At 27.5% G+C, this 21,326-nt stretch overlaps 1 protein-coding gene across 1 annotated transcript; it reads right to left on the bottom strand.

The window, feature by feature from the left end:
* Nucleotides 1-1,105: 1,105 nt before the first annotated feature.
* Nucleotides 1,106-21,326, bottom strand: LOC134834417 (uncharacterized). Its single transcript, XM_063849066.1, has 5 exons — nt 20,344-21,326; nt 5,142-5,323; nt 2,805-2,938; nt 2,424-2,591; nt 1,106-1,362 (listed from the first exon to the last, which is right to left on the bottom strand). Exons 1-5 carry the CDS (start codon nt 21,174-21,176, stop codon nt 1,243-1,245), a joined length of 1,437 nt encoding a protein of 478 aa, XP_063705136.1. The 5' UTR covers nt 21,177-21,326; the 3' UTR covers nt 1,106-1,242.

Here is a 21,326-nt window from a genome sequence, read left to right as displayed (position 1 = left end):
CAAAAAAATATTTTTTAGCATTTTTCCTGTTTTCTATTGTTGGTGCATTCAGTAGACTTTCATTAAAAAGTTTCCTTGAAAAAAATAAAAGTTTCGTTTTAATTTTTTTTCTGAATTTAGCATTAAAAATCCTGATTTAGTCGATGTTTGGCAAAACGGTGCGTTTTCATGCATTTGTTTCATGGAGAAAAATGTTAGTTTTGATGTAACGGATGTTATGAGCGATAAAAAAAAATTGGAAAAATTTTCACTCTAAGCTTCTTATTTGAATTTTTATATTGATTTTGTCTTTGAAAATATGGAAGTAAGAGGTAATCTCCAAAACTGTACGTTTCTGATCATATGTTCCATGAAGAAAATTGTTTGTTTTGTTGTCCCAAAAGTTTTAAACGAAAAAAAAAAAATAAGAAAAAAACATTTCATTTAAAAATTGGGCTAAAAAATAATCATGGCTTAATTTGTACTTAAACTGAAGTTTTTGCAGATTTTTATATTAAGAGCTCACTTTTTTCCTTATTTTTTATTTTTGTTTTTATTTTTTGAAAAAACTTAACCAATTTTTTTTTTTTTATATTTTTTTTCGCTTCTTCGCAACAAAATTCAAGTTATATATCAACAATTTATTGTCAAATAACACACACACTTTATATCACAATGGTGCACTTTTTCCGACTTTTCCCGAAGTAGGTAGACTTGCTTAAGGCCATAAATAAAATCAACAATATAAAAAATTTACAGTTCCTTGCAGAGATAATACTTTACTCGTACGAAGCAAAATATTTTCATTTGCATTAAATCCAGATAAAAGTGGCTTTTGCCTTGTTTCCACGAGCAAGCACTTACATTTTATTATGCATCTTTCTTTTTAAATAAAAATCTTTTAATTGAGATCAAGTTGGATTTGGGAAACGTTTTTAAGCTCAAATTCGTAGAATGGAATTAAAAAAGTTTTATTGCTGTCTGTTGGTTGTCGGAGAAACGTCTTAAAGTTTTACTGGGTCAATAAACAAGTAGATTAAGAAATCAAATGTTAATTGACACACAATGAATTTATCAAGTGGCAGCAGAATTTTAAAGCACTTTAAATAAAACAAAAAACTTTAAATTTTTGATAATAAAAAAATCCAATTTTTATTCATAAAAAAAAATTACAAAATAAAAAATCACATTGAAACAATCCGGAAAATCTGGTTGCATTACAATTGTGGCAGACCGTCCGCCGCGCCGTCAAAACTCATTTATTTACATTTGCGTTACTGGATCTATATTCAACAGTGCTAATGCATTATTCAAGGTTTTCTGAATGCATTTTATCAGATAAATTCTAGCAAAAAGTTGTGGCATGAGTTGTGATCGATTTTCCTATAAATAAGTGCAGAGAAAAATTTAAATGTAAATAAGCGACAAAATAACTGGAATTTGCTCAGCAACTACTGAAGAAAAATGTATATTATAGAGAGAAAAGACGTTGACGAAGGTGGTACAGGTTAATAATTTAAATAATAATCAAAGAAAATGTGAAATAACGAGAAAAATGACTGCCATTCAAGTTGTTATTATTTCAATCAACATTTTATTGTTTTTTTTTCTAGTATGCTTATTATTTTAATGGACATTTTCATATTTAAAGCTAAGGTCATTTCAAGGTTATTTATAAATTTGATTGAAAATATTTAAATATTATTGTTTATTTTTAATGAAATAAAATTTATAAATAAATTTAAATAAGAAAAATCTTATAAAAGTGTTCAAGCAACGTAAATTTTGTTTAAAGAAAATTTTAATAGGTAAATTAAATATTTTTTTAAGTATTCGAAATTCTGAAAAATTTTCAGATATTTCATAAAATTAAGTTTCGTCAAAAAAAATAATAAAATTATATCTTGTTTTTAATTTTTTTTTTTCAAAATTTATCTAAAAAATTTAAATTTATTTTTAAAAAATACTTTTAATAATTTTTACCTTTTTCAGTTAAAAATTGTTTTAAAATGTATTTAAATGTATTAAAATTTAATTTTTGAAAGATTTAAAAATGTAAAGAATGATTTATTAAAATTTGAGATTTTTATTTCTTACAAATTTTTATTTAAAAAAATGAAATTCAAACATACCAGAATTGAATCCTTTATTTAGTACAAACCATTTTGTAAAATAAAATTTATTTTTTATAAACAATATTAAATTTTGCCTAAAAAACTTTCTTCAAAAAAAATTACTTAAACTTTTATTAATTTTTTATTTGAACGCTTTGATAAGGTTTTCCATATTTGAATTTAATTTTTTTCAATTTTTCGTTTAACCTGATTAAAACCATTGAACTGTAAAAATCAATGCAAAAAAACGACGACCTTGCCATGGATTTAAATTTTCAATACAATCATTGTAAAATTTAAATACTGCACCAGAAAAAATTGTAAACTTACGACTAAAATCCTGCATCGACGATAATAAATGCTGAACAACCCAACCAAACCGCACAAAAAGTTGCAGACCAAATGTGGTGCAATCCTTCCATTTTCAATATCTGCCAATGATTTGTCAATTAAATTTTCATATCCGGCCACGTAGACGATGAGCATTTGCCATTCTTCCTATTTTTAGTATTTTTAAATCAAAAATGTGAAAAAAATGAAAAAAAAAAAATAAAAATTGTTCATCCTTATCAAATGTGATAATAGCTTTGTAGGGACTTCTGTTAATTAAAATAAATTACACACGGCTCGGACGATTGTAATTTAATAGGCACAATTGTGCTCACTTAGCACACAATTGATTACGAGTACCCAGTTTTTACATTACATTACCTCCTCACTTAGCTGCGATATGTCGATGTCAGACAATTCCGGTAGAGCGTTGTAGTAACCGCATGCAACTCTTTCATGGAATTTTCGCAAAATTGTTTCGATTCGTGCTGAATTGTACAGAATAAAGGATGCTCCTGTTTCGCGTTACAAGTTGTTCCATCGAAAAATATTTAAAAAGTTAATAAAAATTAATAAAAAAATATTTTTAATTATTTTATAAAAAATAAAATTTCTCTCATAACTTGAAAAAATTCATAAATGAAAAACTTGAGAGACACAAAAAAAACTGTCTGACAGCATAAATTCTCATTTGGCAGATAGCTTTAATTACTTAACTCTAACAAAGCATAAAATGAGCTACGACGACACTCTTCTGAGTATTTGAGAGAAAGGAAATGTGTAAATACGACAAAATTTTCCTTAATACGATTAAGCACTTAAAGTAATGGAAAATGATTGTGAAGAAAATTGAAAGGAGACAAGAAAACGGACAACAATCATCCTAAGAAAAGGAAGCCCAGTTGCTCAAATTGAACTGCAATTTTATAAACTTTTCATCATAATGCGCTCATTTTTCTTTCTAAGTAGCTTACACAATAAATAACAGCCTCAGGTGGGTTGGAACCTTGCTAGTCATATATTTATTCTTTGAACAAGTGATTTGAGTGCCACTTAAAAGAAAAACACGAAGCATGTCTTTTTACAGTCTTAATAGATTTATGACCAGAAAGAATCTTTAAAAAAAAATGAAAAATGTTTCTTTTTTCTAGCGTGCCAGATTGAATCTCTCCTCAACACATGAAATTAATTTTTGATCGAAGAAAAGGAAATAAAATTATTGCTTCTTGTTGTTTTATCGTCGGTGTTGTTTCACCCTACGGATTGAAAAGAGGTAACATTAACTCTTAATGTTTAATTTCCCTTTAACCGGCGACAAGTAATGTCGTCGGTTACAGGGGAGAGATGTGACTTTTGTGGCAGAAAGAAAAGGAGATAGACGTACTGGAGATATTCTGGCTAATTTTGGAAGAATAAAGCGATTGTTTAATAGTCGATTATATATAAAAAGCATCGAGCGTCTTGAATTTTCTTGCGAAATGAAAGAGATTACGAACGAGTTAGAAATGACCAATCTTTAAGCCGTGTTTGGCGGGAGAAGTCTGTGTGAGCGAATAAAGTAATTTGCACCCCCGATGTTCCGGCCAAAACTAAATATTTTACCCTTAAACCTAAATTTTTTAGTAACTTAAAAAAGGTAAACCGATATAGAGAGATAAAAATTTTACAGTACAGAATACAACTTTCTGGTGAATCCATGAGCGAATATGCGTTCATTTTGAAGTCATTAAGTACAAATTGTCTGTTTGATGCACACTTAAATATTATTCTAAAAGATAGATTCGTCTATAACATATTGAACGAACAAATTAAAAGTAGAGTTATCGCAGCTAATAAAAAGTCCTTCGACGAACATAAAGTTTCTTTACCGGCGTCGTCAATTAATAAAATAGTGAGCAAAAATAATAATATTCAGTCAAACAATTTAAAAAAACCTCACTTAAAAGACGGTATGTTAAAATACAAGGAAAATGCTGCGCAGTGCCGGTGTGTATGCTATGCGAAAAGGAATTTAAAAACGAATCTATGCGTCATAAATTTATTGAATCTCACTTTGATTTACATAAGAAACAATTGATAAACCTAAAGGGATCAATATTCAATCTTGGAGTCTTCAGTTTAAATGAACAGACAGATTATGGGAAACATGACCTGTGACATAGATGTGTCGGCTCTTAAACTATTATTTCCAGGACCTAACTGAATGTTTTTATTTTTTTTTAATTTAGCAAACCAGGTTTAGCAAATGCTTATGGAATGGCTAGATCAGATGATCATTAAAATTTAATTGTAACATTAAAAAACACTTAAAAAAAAGAAAAATGAGTTCAATCGTTTTCGGCTTTTTTGATCTTCAAATTTTAATGACATGAATTAAATAAAATAGGATTATAAATGATCATACGTAAAGAAGATTCATCCCTAACTAAGAGACTAAATTAATCCATTTTCAATTCGCGGGGCATTCAACGAGAGAAAATGAATCGTCTCCATGGACTACGGTGGTAAATTGCAAGATATTTGTTCAGAAGTGCATGCAATAAATAATTCTGCATTGTTCTGTCAGGATTCAGGCAGACGGAAAAAAATATGCAAGGTAAATGGCTCGGATAATGCGATAAAATTTATATTTATTTGTGAGAAATCAATCAACGAAGAAGGAAAAGGAGGATATTGATGTAGCTTATCATCGATAACAGACATGAAAATATTACTTACCTTTACTTGTTGAACAGCCGCTGACATTCAATCCGACGGGGCTCGAATGTCGCACCTCCATAAAATCAACAGTCACTGCCGCAAGACCCAATTGTTTGATCAACGCTACAAAAACTGCCTCATTTCGTACACGCAACCCGTATTTGTGTTGCGCCATTAGCTGCATATCCGTTGAGCGTTTTCTATAATTTTTTATCAACACAAAAGAAAGAAAGGAAAACAAACAACAATAGAGTGACGAACCGTATAATAAAGCGAAGTAAAAAAGTAAATTGCTTGTCTGCACTCTCTTCTTTCTATATTTGATCTTTTTTTCAACTTTTAAAAGACTTTTGATTGTTCCATGGGATCTGTTGTTATTTTATTCTGGAAATCTTTTTAATATTGAGATGAAAAAACAAACAAATTGAAAAGTCAAGTGGACTCTATTTATTGCAGTGGGCCGATGTAAAAAAAATAAGGCCTTCTAAAATTTTCAAGAAAATTTTTCCAAACTTTATTTTGTTTTTTTTTACAAATTAAAAAAAAATATTTAAAAAAAATATAAGTTTAACAAAAAAATCCTATGAGTATTTGAAAAGCCTCATTTCAAACATTCAAAACCTTAAAAATTCCTTTTCGTCCCACTGAGTCTTTTATTCTTATAAGTTGCTCGTTATTTCAACGCCCAACCGTTCAATTCAATTAATTTGAAAAAAAAATCTGATTTATTTGTAGAAAAAGCGAGACTTGATTTTTCATCAGGTAAAAACACTTTATTGCATTCCGACTCAATTCCAAAAGAAAGAATGCAGAAAAACAACAATAAAAATGTTCTACAACGGCAAAAACAAAATTGCAGCTTATTTTTTTCCTCTCTTGACGTTTTCTTTTTTTTCACTTTTTCATTGTTGGCAGTATTTAGAAAACAACATAATATTAAGTCTTCTCTTTTAATTTATTCATGCTTTCAATATGCGTGCTTTGGCATTTTTATGTAAATTAAAAATCATTTTCTAAAACATTCCTTTATGGTTGTTAAAATATCCTCGAAATATAATTAAAAGTGACAAAAAAGAGATTCATGGAAATGCGACTTCAAAAAAAAAGAAGAGTTTTGATTCCATCACATGGACTTAAATAAGTAAATAACTGAATAGATGCATGTCTGAAATTTCCTTTGATATGAATATTTTGTAAGTTTTTAATAAAACTTTGCATTCATTTGGAGTTTCTTTGTAAATTTTTCATCTAAAACAAATTTTTAAAAATGTTTGTGAAAAAATTGCTCGCAACCATGACAGACATTAAGTGAAAAAGTTTGCACAAATAGAATGAAATGCATACTGAGAGAAAAAAACTCTTCTTTGTCATCGTCTAACCAGCAACTTTTTTTTGTTGATGTTGTTGTTGATGCATATTTTAAGCATTTATAAATATAATCAATTACTGTCATGGAAGAAAACTTTTTTTTATCGATGAAATTGATGGAATTTTATGTAAAAAAAAAAATTATTTTATGAGAGGAAGGAAGAAGCCAATAAAGATTCTATTAAACAGTTGCGAGGAATTTTTATCGAATGTTCCGTGTCATACACTTAATGTCGATGAAAAAGTTTTGAAACGCTTACGAAAGTCGCTTAAAGGAGGAAATATTTATTGAAAAAAATTGTATGTGGCGTGTCATGTTAAATTATAGGTGGAATACAAAGTTCAGACAGGAAGCAAAACGACAAATACAGTTGCAGAAAGTTGATCTTTTTCAAAATTTTCTTCTATTCAAGATTTTTTTCTAAATAAATAAAATTCAAACTTAATGTCCATACAAAATTTGTAACGAAATAGCTAAAATTCTACATTGCGAGTCTCTTTAGGATTTTTACAAGTTAGGCCGCTCCAAATGAAAATCAAAAATAAAGTCCAAAATTTTTAAAAATAAAATGGGGGGGCAAAATAAAAAAAAATTTGAAATACTATTTTCATACAAAATGACAAAATTTTAAACAATTTTTGAACGTTAAATTTTTTTTTAATTATCTTTTTTGAGATTTAATTAATTTGAAAAAACTAATTTATTTGTTAAAATATTGCATTCCGACTCAATTTCAGAAAAACAACAATAAAAATGTTCTATAACGGCATTACAGCTTATTAAAATTTTTTAAAAAAAATTTTCATACAAAATAACTTTCAAAATTCTAAAAATTCCTTTATGGTTTTCAAAAATTTAAAAGTGACAAAAAAAATTGAAATGAAGAAAAATTAATCATGAATAAGTTTTTAATAAAACTTTTTTTTTGGAAAATTTTTCATCTAAAACAAATTTTTAAAAATGTTTTTGTGAAAAAATTTAAAAACCATGACAGACATTTGAAAAAGTTTGCACAAAAAATGAAATGCATACTGAGAGAAAAAAAACCATTTTTGTCATCGTCTAACCAAAATGTTGTTTGCATATTTTAAGCATTTATGAAAATTATAATCAATACTGGCATCGGAAAACTTTTTTTTTTATGATGAAATTTGATAAAATTTTTTAAAAAAAAAATTTTTGAGAGGAAGGAAGAAGCCAATAAAGATTCTATTAAACAGTTTTTCATACACTTAATGTCGATGAAAAAGTTTTTTACAAAATAAAGGAGGAAATATTTATTGAAAAAAATTTCATGTTAAAAAAAGTTCAGACAGGAAGCAAAACGACAAATATAGTTGCACAAAGTTGATCTTTTTTTGTATTTTTCTAAATAAATAAAATTCAAACTTGTAACAAACAAAATTTGTAACGAAATAACTAAAATTCTACATTGCGAATCTCTTTAGGATTTTTTTTTCAAGTTAAGCTAGGAGAAGGTTTTAAAGCCGATATTTTTTGAACATGATCAAAAAAAAATTGTTAAAAATTAAGAAAATTTCCCAAAAAGCGACGTGTAAAATTTATTGCATTATAATTCTTTTAATATTCTTTTTTATTTATTTAAAAAAATTACGTTAATTTCATAGTTTTATTTTTTAAATAATTAGTAAAACGAAGTTCACGGGTGACTCTTGAATTTATTATAAAAAATGAAGTTTATTGAAATACATTTCTCATATTTCAAAAAATCAACTTTAATTACGATTTATTTGTTGCATTTGTAAAAATGAAACATTTTACCTTAATTTCTTTGAAACTAAAAACCAACGACTTACTGCTAATGCGATTTTCTTGCACACCCCTTCCTTTTAAAAAGCCACCACAATTAATCTTCTTTATTTCTAATTTTTTGTTTTATATTTCATACTCTATCATTCCGTGTTCATCGCTTATAAAATTAACACCATGTCATGTCATACAATGGCAAAAAAGGCTAAATAACGTTTTATGAAGCTAAAACTGGGAGATTTATTACACAATGAACTGTAATTAGATTGATTGATGATATTTGATACGCCAAGTTACCAACCAACTGTATGAAAGAAAAGGGAATGATAAAGTCTTTGTCGCTGCTAATGATCGAGTGTTGCATTAAAAAGTTTCAGTTCAAAAAGTTCAATTGCTTGCAACATTGATATTTTTTTGCTACGAGCGACAATCATTAAAACGGGAACAAAAAAAAGTTTGTCAGTGTCATTTAATCAATTAAAATAAATTTGACGAGCAAAAAACGACAAAAAAATCGATGGCATCATATTTTACAGCGGGATAAAATATAAGAGGATGAAAATACTCAAAAGTAAAATTTTGTGTTCATTTAGGTTTTAAAATAATTGAAAAAAAAATATTTTTACGCTGAAAAAATTTTAAGCTACCTTTAAAAAAAAAATTAATGAGGGGGGAGGTGTTGTTGAATTTCGACGTTTTACGGAGGGGGAGCGGGGGTCAAAAAATGCCCTTTTTTGCCGACGCCTTTAATGGATGACGCCATAAATGAGAAAATTAGCTTTAAAATATTGAATTTTGGAATTTTTGATTCTCAAACAAAATTTAAAAATTTTAAAAATTCATTCTTTTCATTAAAAAATAAATTTTTGAAATATTAGTTAAATTTCTGTAAATCGAAATTTTTTAATTATTTGAAAATATTTTTGAGTGAAAAATTTAAATTATAAAATCCCTATTAATAAACCCTATCTTTATAAAAAAAAATGTTTGACAATTTGATATGTTTTAAAAGAAAAAAATCTTTTTTTGTAAAACTTGTTTAATATTTGATGGAATTTTAAGAAAATACTTTTTTGAGAGTAAGTTTAAAAAAAAAACAAAAATTTCCGAGTTAATAATTCAAAAAAATTTGCATGATAATTTTTAATAAGTTTTCACTCAACAAATGACTTTTTTCTCAAAATCCTCAGAGATCCTTAAATTTTTTAAACAATTTTTTAAAAAATGGATTTTTTCTCTCAATTTATTTTTTTTTCTAAATCCAAAAAAAAACTTCTTCTTTTAAAACATATTTTCGTATAACATTTTTTCTACAAAGGGGGATTTTTTGTCTCAAAATATTTCCCAATTTTGAAAATTTTTTCATTTAAAAACATTTTCAAAGAATCATGACAAGGAACATGATTTTTAACATTTTTAATCTCACTTGAGAGTTAAAAAAGTCCAAACTCAACATAAAAGAATACAAATTGTGTTTTTATAAAAATAAAAAAATTAAAAAAAAAATAAATTTTTTAAAAAAATTAAAAAAATCGAGGTCACTATGCTTAATTTAACAGAAAAAAATTGTTAAATTTTACAATTTTCTGTGTTATTCAAACAAACTCATCTGCAATAAATTATTCGCATTTCACTTATTTTAACTGAAAAGTGCAAACTTCATTGTCTAAATTTACATAATTTGAAATTTGATATTTTACGCCGTATATTTTTGAATATTCTCGCAATTAATCATAAAATTTCTGTCCAGGTAATCGATATCTCGCAATTTTGCAATATCAAATATTTATTCGTGTGCACAATTTCCATTAACGGATTATGATGGAAAAATAAACTACAAAGAGTTGGAAAAAAGGCAGGAAAAAATGCACTGTTCATTATAAAAAGTTTACACAACAATTAAAACCAAAGCGCCAGGAGCAAAAAACAGCATATCCATCACTAATCTACAGACTTTATCGCACGTCAGCATCGTATGACGGCACCAGCATTCAAAGTGAGCGAGAGATTTAACTGCTAGGCGATGTGCAGTAAATCCGGACAGATTTTGCATCGTTGCAAGGTAATTTTTGTGTCGAGTCACTCAACCTTCATTAACTTTTCATTTAATTTTTTCCTACACGGTAATCTTGACTGATTTCATGATTTTGCTGGTTTTCCGAATGAAAATTCACATTAAGGCAGATTAAAACAATTTAACAAAACAAACATTTCGGACGGAGAGAAAATGGATGAAATATCAAAATCGGACAGGCACAATGAATAGAAAATTTCAATTACGACAACACAAAAGTCTCGAGTTAAGCCTTTTTCATTGTTAGATGATTTTCTGCATAAGGAAGAAGGCTAACATGGACAAACATTTTATTTACTTGTTGTTGTAAGAAGATTGTGGTCCAAGGTGACTACGTCAATGTTGGCTTAAGGTTGTCAAGAAAATTTTTTGATTGACATTGGTGAAACATTTTCATAAGCTTATTACGCCTCGAACATCAGGTGGTGGCTTAAAATGTTCTGTAAAATATTTTTTAATGTTTCGCTTCAAAGATGAAAAACATCAAAGAACTTGACAGACAATATTTAATAAAATTTTGAATCTTGATAAAATCTTTCAAATGGTCGATGAGGTTTGAAATCCTATTAAAGAATATTTTGTCTTTTAACTAAAAACGTTCTGTTCATAAAATTCAAAAGAGGAAACTTAGAACAAAAGAAACCAAGAACCGACATAGGAAATTGAAATTGAGCTCAAAACCATAAGCAAGATATGGAGAAACTAATGAAATGAGTTTTCATCAGAACCATGCATTAATTAATGGTCTTCTTGTATTTTCCATTATTTAAACAAAAACAAGAGTAGAGCATGAATAGCAAGATGAGCATTCAAAAATAATTTTAAAGGGTAAATTTATGAGGTTAGCTTGATATTTAAACAATAACATGAACCTTTACGTTACATAAATCCTATTTTTTCTGAAAATCCAAGTAAATTTTAAAAACATAAAATTATAATTTAAAACATTTAAAAGAAAATTGCTCAAGAACTAAATATTTATAATAATAAACATTTTTAGAAAAACTTTTTTTTTTCAAATTTAGCATTTTTTAATTACATTTTTTGATCTCCAAATTTACTTTTGCTTCAATTTGTTTAAAAATCACAATATGATTAAAAAAAAAAACTTTGAAAATTATTTTTCAAAGCAAAAAGCACATGACCTGAAGGGTTAAAAACCGCATTTTTTGCATATTTCATTGCTTTTTTTTATTAATTTTTAATTACATTTTGAATTGAAACAAATTTGTCACATTTTTCAACTATTTTGCAAAAAGATTTTGTAATTTTAATACATTTTGAGCTAAAAAAGGTCTTCATGCCCCCTCTGCTTAAATTTGTCTTAAGTCACATTATGAAAAAAAAAATAACTTTTTAGAAAAGAAAATAATATTTTTGCGCCAAAATTGGTTTAAAGCTAAAAAATAAGTATCTTTAACTAAAAATTTGGTTCTTTAAAGAAAATAACTATTCAAGTTTAAGTTTTCAAAGACAAAAGTTTTCATTTATTCTACAGGTCATGTTTATTTTGCATTCGATATTAATATTTATTCTGAAATAAATCCTTTATATTCAAGTTTTTGTTCTCAAAAATTTTGTAATTTCATTTACTTGGCAATTTTTTCGACTTTGTTACCACAAGGCTCTTGTTTATTCCTTTTAAGTTCGCCTTTTTTGCTATTTTTTTAATTTGCTTTTTTACTATTTTTTAAATTGACGAATATAATTGATCTATTTTTGAAGTTGAAAACTTCTTGTAAAACATATTTTTCTTTAGATATATTTTTTTAAATTATTTTTTTGAGATATTTTTTTAATAATTTTTTTTTTAAAATACTTTTAATACTTTTTTCTCGTAAACTCACGGAAGTTTATTTACTTTTTTACTCGCCACCGACTTACATGACATTTTTTTCTCAAACAACATGTGACATGTGTGTCTAAAAAGCGTAAAGAAAAAAGAGACATTCCAACATTGAAAAACATTTTTTTCGTATTTGATTTACGCTCCGTAAGTTCGTTAAAGAAAATGCATTTTATTTAAACTCCCTTCAAATCTGTTTACTTTTCCACTTGCATGGAAATTTATTTAAAAGCACCATTCCATGAAATAAGCAAAAATCTTCATAGAAACAAATTTACTTAAAAATAATAATATTTTTCTCTTGCAAAAACATAAACATAAAATTTTAGAGCATTTCCATGTACCTTTCAATTATTTATTATTATTATTGTTGTTATCATCAAAAAAAAAACAACTTTTCCCATATATCTTTTCAAATCTCGAGAAATTGCATCATCATCACAACAACTTCATCCCAAACTGAAGAGAGTGAGTTACATTCAAGCATCATACACAAAATGAACAAAATATTGTTGAGCCCGACACTTTCGTACAGAATAAATAAACTCCAACGACAACATCATCAACAACATCAATTGAAAACAAAAATATTTTTGTCGTTTGCCTGGCTTCGTTTATTTGAATGATGGCAAGGCGGATAATGACGGATGATATTGGAAACTCTTACAGCAATACTTTGCTGACACAGCTAAATTAATACAATTAATTAACAGGATGCTAGTCGTGTTTCTGATGTTTTAATCATGGTATATATATTACATTGTAAAAACTTGGTGTCTCGCAGCCCTAACTCTCGTACCACTAACGTTTTCAGATTCTAAAATTATTAATAATATTAATTTAACATTTTTTAAAAAGATTTTTAAAAAAGTGTAAAAGTGTAAAAAGATTTAAAGAAAAAGAAAATTCTCAGAATTTTTTTGTTCGAAGTTAATCAAGAATTAAAAAAAAATCAAAATTTCATTTTAGATACTCGAAAGAATTAAATAGATCTTAAAAATGGCGTGGATGTGTCGGCTTCTGAATGAACTAATTGACTGTTATTCCTTGACAACTTACTAAGATAAACCCTTAGCAAAGATTCCGAGAAAGTATGCAACAAGGCCCTCGTATACAACCCACAAGGAAGTCGTAGAAATGATGAACTTAAAAATATCTGGCGACGCTCCACACTTTCAGAAGCCAACAATATTAGAGAGAGTGAGGGGCAATTGACTAACCTCTGGGATTTGAAAGATCTAGCAAATCGACGAACCTTATGGCGATAATTCGTGAACCGGCTTTGTTCAACATAAAGACATTCTTGAATATTCGGATAATAAACATAAGGATCAAAGTAAGTAATTTACCAGGACCAGGCTGGATATTTTTCTTTTGGAGTTTCAAGAATCAGAATTATGCAAATGGATATGGAATTGACTACATCAGATGATTTTTTAGTCTCGCAAAAAATAATCCAAAATATCTTTGCGAAACATAAATTTTCTATAGGATATTCATCATCAACAAGAAAGGATGAGATATAGTTATTAAATTCCAACTGCAACTCAAAATTACCTGCAAAGCTAACAATGCAATTTTGTGAAATAATTTTATTTCGTCGTCATGGGCGCCCCATGTCTGAAATGATAATCAAGTTAAAAGAGATGATGTTCCTTTTGTTCTTTCTCGTCAAAAGATATCTTTTAGTGCGTATGCAAATTTACATTATCAAGGGTATCATATTCACTAAAATAGCTGTTAATTAAATAAATTGCATCCAGGCAATAATAATTTGTTAATTTCTGCAAACTAAATTCAAAAACAAACAGAAACAAATCATAAACAAACTACGAACAAATATTTATGTATGTAATGTATGCTTTTCCACTTTCGTAATTAGTTTTAATAAAGTGCTCTAAGCCACAACTTTCCTGAAATTCCAGCAAAATTATCAATAGGTGCTTTATGGTCAAGGCATGTGAATTGGTCTGACGCCTTTGGTAATACACAAAATGGAAAAAGGATTTGCAATTAACAAAGGATAAATACACAAGCATTGAATTCGATAAATTCAGTGCCGCGATTTTCCTTTAAAAGCTTGCACTGAATCTTTATTTTATTTTTGCCTTTTCTGAAATGTTCGGGTACAAGTTGTGTCGAAATATGATAATTTATTTTTGGAATCAGTGTAAGCCCGGATGAGCTAGTTCTAAGGAAAATAAATTATCAGACTTGTTCACAACTTGTAGCCGAATATTTCAGGAAATATAAAAATAAAATAAAGATTCTCTGGAAACATAAATCCACCTCTCTGGATATCTATTGATAACCATTGTAAATATCGAAAATTGATACAGAATGCAATGTCTGGTCTTATCGGTGAATTGTGTTAAGAGTAGCAATTCTGTTTTACGAAGATAATATTTAAAAGGTGAACTAATCCAAACACAAATGTAATTCTCGGGTGATACACAATTATAAACGCTTACATTTTATATGTAGGCTAGTCATTGAATCGACAGTAATAGTTCAATAATAAAATAACAATATGCGAAAAAGACGATAACAGCCACTTATTTTATTTCTTTTGTGGTATTTTAAACAAATTGTCTAAAAATTTGACTTAGGCTATTAAATTTACTATTTTTTTTAATTTATCAGAAGTTTAATTTTTTAAATAGATTTTTTTAAAATTTTTATAAAAAATTTAAAAAAAAAATAAAACTTTTTTTTATTTTTTTGTCTTTTTTGAACTTTTTATCACATGAAACCTGAAAATCCAATGGAGTAAAATAAAAAAAAAGTTAAAAATTCCATCAAAAACGACCGTTTTTTGGTCTATTTTCAATTTTTTTGAAGGATTTTAAAAAAATATTTTTTTGAAGTTTTTTTTAACTTTTGTATTGAAAATTATATTTTTACAAGAATTTTCTTTTCTAAATTTTTTTTTTCGAAAATCGTTGAACTTATGTTTTTAATTTTTTTAAAGATTTTTTTATGAATTTTTTTTTCAATTTTTTAGTTTAATTGCTCTGAAATCAATGAGAAATTCAACCTTAAAAAACACTAAAGACAAGTAAAATATTGATTAATGACAAAAAACTGTTTTAATATTTTTATAAATTTAAAAAAAAAATTTTAAAAATTAAGTTTTAAAAAAATTTAAATTTTTAAAAAAAAATTTAAAAAATTAATTTTAATTTTTTTTTATTTCCCCCAATTTAAAAAAAAAGTTTTTGGGACAAAAAGTTCGAAAAAAAAATTGGAGCGGCTTAAATTGGAAAAAAATGTAAGACAAAAAAATAGAAATCATTTAAGGTAATTCAATTGCAAAAAAGAATATTCTCCATTGATGTATGATTTTTAATTCATCACTTTAATTCATTTATAATAATGACATCTTTGCCCCCAGATACATATCTTCATCATCATCACAACGCTTCATTTTAACTTCATTACTTGCTTTGATTGTTTCATCGCCTCACAACTTTTTCTTGATTACATTTTCCACTAATAACTCTTTCTTCCTCCACAGAAAGCGTCACAACTTGACTAATCCAATTATGTGCCGAAGCATTTTCTTTTCCGCCACAAGCCGCATTAAAACCCTTTCAAAACACTTTTCTGTGAAGTGTGAAGCTGTATAATAACGTTGCAAAATTTGTATTTTATTAAATACATTCTCTTTTGAAACGACACCAAAAGCACAATATTAACAATGTATTGTATGGTAAGAACTTACATACACCCAATTATGATACAGTACTTTGCAAAAGTTTTTTTTGTACCATGAAACAATGCTCGAACAACTTGAAATTGTGAAAATTTTTACATGAAACGTGATTGAAAGTGACGGCAAATGTTATTGTTTTAATTGCATGTCAGTTGAATTTATTTTAAAATGTTGCTCAATGGAGACGTCTGGTTAGTAACTTTTTCAATAGTCATCGATCTTTTGGCAAATAAAGATTTATTTCAAAAAATTCTGTGACACAAAACTTTACAAAGCAAATCCTCTGTGACATATCCATGATGATCCCTTACTTAGTTTATCTTTCTTTCAGTAGCATAAAAATTTCCTTAGCAAAAATAATTCCCAGCAGGAAATGAAAACTGCTCTTCTTCATGTCATGACATCGTTTACAATTTAATAAACTTGAATCAAAAGTTTTTTTTCTGTGCACCACTGTTTTTTGCATTAAAAATGCAATAATAGTATGTAAAAAGGATGACAATGCTTCAAAACAGCTGTTCCTTTATCCTTCATACCAAAAGTGATTAGGGAGTTCAAAGTCAAAGTCTCAGCATGAAATATATTTTGTAATTCTCTAGCTAAATGCAATAATGGAGAAATAAGGCGAGTGAGATTTTAAAAAATGTTTCACATTGGATACAACTTAATTTTTCCAAATATAATTTTTATATTAAAAATCATCTAAAAATAATAAAAACATTAGATTTCGTATGAAATTTATGTTTATGTTTAAGGAATTTTTCCTTTTCGTCATTATTCAAACGAAAAAAAATTTAAAAAATTTTTAACTTCAAAGATGTTTGAAATTTTTTGAAAAATATTTTTTTGTTAAAAATTAATTATTCAAGTTGAGGAAATACCCGTTTTTATAAAAAAATTTTTTTCGTCATTAATTCGATTAATTCAGACGAAAAAAATGAAAAATTCTTTAACCTCAAAGATATTTGAAATTTTTTAATATTTTTAAGGAAAAATTAATTTTTTTTTAAAACTTTGAGAAAAATTTAAAAATAAAAATTTTTCACTCTAAATAAATCCTAATTTTTATGTTTATAAATCGTCCTTTTTTTAAAATCGAAAACCGTCGAAATATAATATTTAATGACGTATTTTTTTTAATATTGCCCCCCTAACTGAAAAGAAAATTTTGAATATCAGTTCAAGTTTAAATAGAAACTAAAAAAAAAAAAAATTTTTAAAAAAATCAGTTTCAAGGTCGAGAACACTCTTCAAATAAATTCATAAAAATTTTTTTGTTTTTATTTTTTTAATATATTTTTAACGACGTCGTACATTGCCGTCCACCCCTTCTTATCGTATAATAAATTTTATGGACCCCAGCCTCCCCTAAACTTCCGACTCCATTTAGCTAAACATGAAAACCTCAGAAAACCCGAAAAAATTCGTGAAACAGAATTTAAGTTATTTCGGTTAAAAATATTCATCATTCTTCCATCTTAATTTTTTGGGTCAAAAAATAATGTGCAACAATTTTTGAAATTGCACTACCCATACCTATAATAATAACAAAAATAATATTCTCGTAAAATTTCTTGAAACAAAATATTTTCCTATTTAAAGTATGTTAATTTTATGCTCCTATCAAGTGTATCTCAGTTGTCTGTGCAAACGATGTCTAGTCTGACACATTTGTTTGTTACGTGAAAAAGTTGACGTGAGAAGAGGATGATGGGAAAGAAGAATGATCATCACGTGACAAAAGTTTGTTTGAAGAAGTGCTTTTGGCACATGTCTGCGGTAAAATGTTCATCGTGCAGTGCGGAAAAGATGAAAAAACAAAGAACAAAAATGCACTTTTGTTATGCAAAGAGAGTGTTGTAATGATATTCAAGGGACTCAATGACTTTGCATGGCAATTAGTATCATAAGTGCAAAAATATTTTGTATGAAAAATTCACAACAAATTAATAATTCAAGGGAAAAAATGACAAAAAATATAGGTCGAATGTAAAAAATATTTTTTGGTGTCAAAATCATGTAAGATTTTCCTACGTGACATAATTTCAATCAGTTAATAATTTATAAACATGAGTTAAATATCGATTTTGATATTTCCGACGTGAGTTTGTCGTTGTAATATTTTGACGTCTAATGCAAGGAATTTATTAGGTTAAAAAACAATTTGAACAACATATCCCCTGGCGCGTATCAAGCACATAAAATCCCTGTAATCTCAGTTAAATTTTAACAACATTTTACGCTTAACGGCACGTCGCTTCAATTTCTATAAATAACGCTCATATCAACTTTAAAACACACAACAATGTCTGATTTGATCAGGTGCGTAGCTAAAGTGAAGATTAAGCGAATTTTTATTTTTATAAAAAAAATTGATTATTTTTTTTTTATTTATTTAGAATTTTATTTTTTTTAAATCTTTTTTCGCGAAAAATATTAGAAGAAAAAATTAAAATAATTACTGAATAAGGAAAATTTTTTAAATTTTTCGAACTTTTTTCATTAAATAACTTTGAAAAAATTAAAATCACATAAAACATGAGCTAATCTTGCTTTATTAAAACTTTTTAAAAATCATACGACATTTTAACAAAAATCAAATTCAAAAAAAAATAAATTTTCAAATGGAAATTTTTACTTACTGAAAATAATGAAAAATAAAATCAATTTCATGAAAAAAATATACAAATATTTACCACAAAAAAAAAAGAATAAAAAAAATAAAAGAAAAAAAATATTTAATATATATTTTTTTTACAAATCGAATGTCAAAAAGGAAATCAAATAAATAATAATTCAAAATTGTTGCTTTTACAAATTTACAAATTGTTCGAAGAGCATTTTCAAAGAATTTAATATTTGCCTAATAAAAAAATTTAAAGAATTTTTTAGCAAAAAAAAAATCAACGAAAATTTAATTTAATCAAAAAAATGATATTTAAATTAAATTTCTAAAAAATTTTATTCGAGAATTAAATTTACTTAAACGATAATTTTTTTAGCACGTCTAATTAAAAAAAAATATTTTTTTTTTTTGCTAAATTTCCAAGGAGTAAAATTATTTTAATTGATTATATACATTTTTTTTAAAAAATTAAGGAAATTATTTAAAAATTTTTTTACAAATTATTCAAAGAATTTAACATTTAATTGAATTTAAATTTTTAGGAAAAAAATACCTAAATTTCCAAGGAGTAAAATTATTTTAATTGATTACGTTTCAAAAAAATATTTATTCGCTCATTGAATTTTTAGGAAAAAATTACCTTTTTTTAATTGCACTTGTCAAAAAAATTATCGCTCTAGTAAATTGATATTCTCCATTAAAATTCCACAAAATCTTGTCAAAACAACACATCCGCCCCAACTTGACCACCCAGAAAACCTCTTGTCGTTACATTTCTGCATGAGACACACGTCAAAAAGATACCCTTACGCATCTAAAGTGATGCCACATGTGCAATGTATATTAAAGTAAACAAGCACTAACACACACACACAATTTTAGACAACAATGTAATAAATTGTGTGTCCCTTGAGGCATCATAAACTGCGCCGCTTGCAACTAGATGAAAATGCAATCCAGCCCGTTAGGAACAACAAATCAATAAATTTTATTGTTGAGTCAAGGGCATTCGTGCGGAAATTATTTGAAAAATAAGCGAGAGAGAACTTTGTTTATGGGTGTTTGCTTGCTTAGCATGATGCACTTGCTTCATTATAATTCCACTTGCATGCTGCAAGAAGTCAACGGAAAATGTTGTCATTTGTAAAGATTTTACGAGAAAATGCGATGCGACATGAAATCTTTGTTTGTGAAAAAAATTTACGTTTTTGCAAATAAAAATGGATTCAAGAAATGCAGACAAAGTTGTAAAATTATTAAAGCACTCATGCATAAATCATTATAGTGACACAATTATTTTAATTTTTAAAACAACGAAAAACTTTGAAAAAAAAATTATAAAGTCGTTATTCGGAGAATAAACAACAATGTTACTGCATTTCGATTTTAAAAATCCAAAATTAAAAAAAATCCAACAATGTGGTTTAAAAAAAATTAAACCACGTGATCTAAAAAAAAATTAAACCACGTGACCTAGAAAATCTTTAAGCCACGTGACCTTAGAAATTTTTAAATCACGTAACCAAAAGAAAATTTCAAATCACGTGACTTAAAAAAAATTTCAAACCACGTGACTTGAAAAATTTTCAAACCACGTGACTTTAAAAGTTTTCAAACCACGTGATCTTAAAATTTTTTAAACCACGTGATCTAAAAAATTTTTCAAACCACGTGATCTAAAAAAAGTTTTAAAACCACGTGACCTCCATCAATCCTTAGCTAATTTTTTTTAACTTCAATAAAAAAAACTGAAAGACTAACTTTTTTACCTTCGCTCAAACAAAAAAAAATAAAATAAACAAAACTTTAAACAAACTTACTTCACATAATCGTCCGTTGTCACCGCTGCAAGTTTATTTCCATTTTTCGGATCCACCACGATGCCGGAGACAATTTTTCTCGTGTCACTTGCGACAATTGCACTAGATTTCGTCGTCAAGTGCACCCGAATCGGCTTTGTCGTTTTTTGTTCGTCACTTTGTTGCACAAGCACCCAGTAATCCGACTGATTAATTAAATTTTTAATGACACTTTCGAGTAATTGGAGCCGATAATCCGTTACACTTTGGGCGCCATCAATTGACTTGCCGTCATCGTCTCTCGTTATTAAGATGGATTTGCATCCTTGACCTTTTTCTTTCGTCTTTTCATTATCTAACACTTTCCGAAAGATTTCCGCGTAACATTTTCGCCGATCCAAGAAAACGTTGCACCAGTCACCGACAATTTTGACTCTTGCAACGTGCAATGCAAACGAATTACTACTGAGTAACTTTGTAACGGTGTAATGGGAATGGGAATCGTGCTTGCCACAATCGGTTTTGCCGTCGTTTTTGTCGTCGTCGTCGGTGGTGGTGGAGGTGGAAGTGGTGGCTTTGCTGGAGTTTGCGTCGTTTGTGTCATCGATGAACAATGTTTCATTGTGTTTACAATTTACATCAACACAAAAGCCGGCAGCTTCCTGTCTGCTCGATGACATGTGAGACAACCAGACTTTTCGTTTGTTGCTGAAACTGAACTCGCCGTTTTCGTGCAGATGATCTTTGTTTTGTTTAATTAAATTGGAAGGTTTGACGGGCAGCTGTCCGGTAATGAAGAGATGAATTTCGTCAATGAACTGTTGAAGTGGGTTCCAAGTGGAATGTGAGGCCATTGTGACTGAATTGCAAGATGACAGCTGGTGAAATGCGTTAATTGGAAATTATTCTAATGTTTTGTTGGGGTATTTGAAGTTGAAGGTCGTGAGAAATTATTGAATTTATATTAAATTGTAAAATAAATTGTGAGATGAAACTTTTCACAA

The sequence above is a fragment of the Culicoides brevitarsis genome, chromosome 3 (genome assembly GCF_036172545.1).
Source record: "Culicoides brevitarsis isolate CSIRO-B50_1 chromosome 3, AGI_CSIRO_Cbre_v1, whole genome shotgun sequence".
NCBI lineage: Eukaryota > Metazoa > Arthropoda > Insecta > Diptera > Ceratopogonidae > Culicoides > Culicoides brevitarsis.
This window is presented reverse-complemented; position numbering and strand designations above follow the sequence as displayed.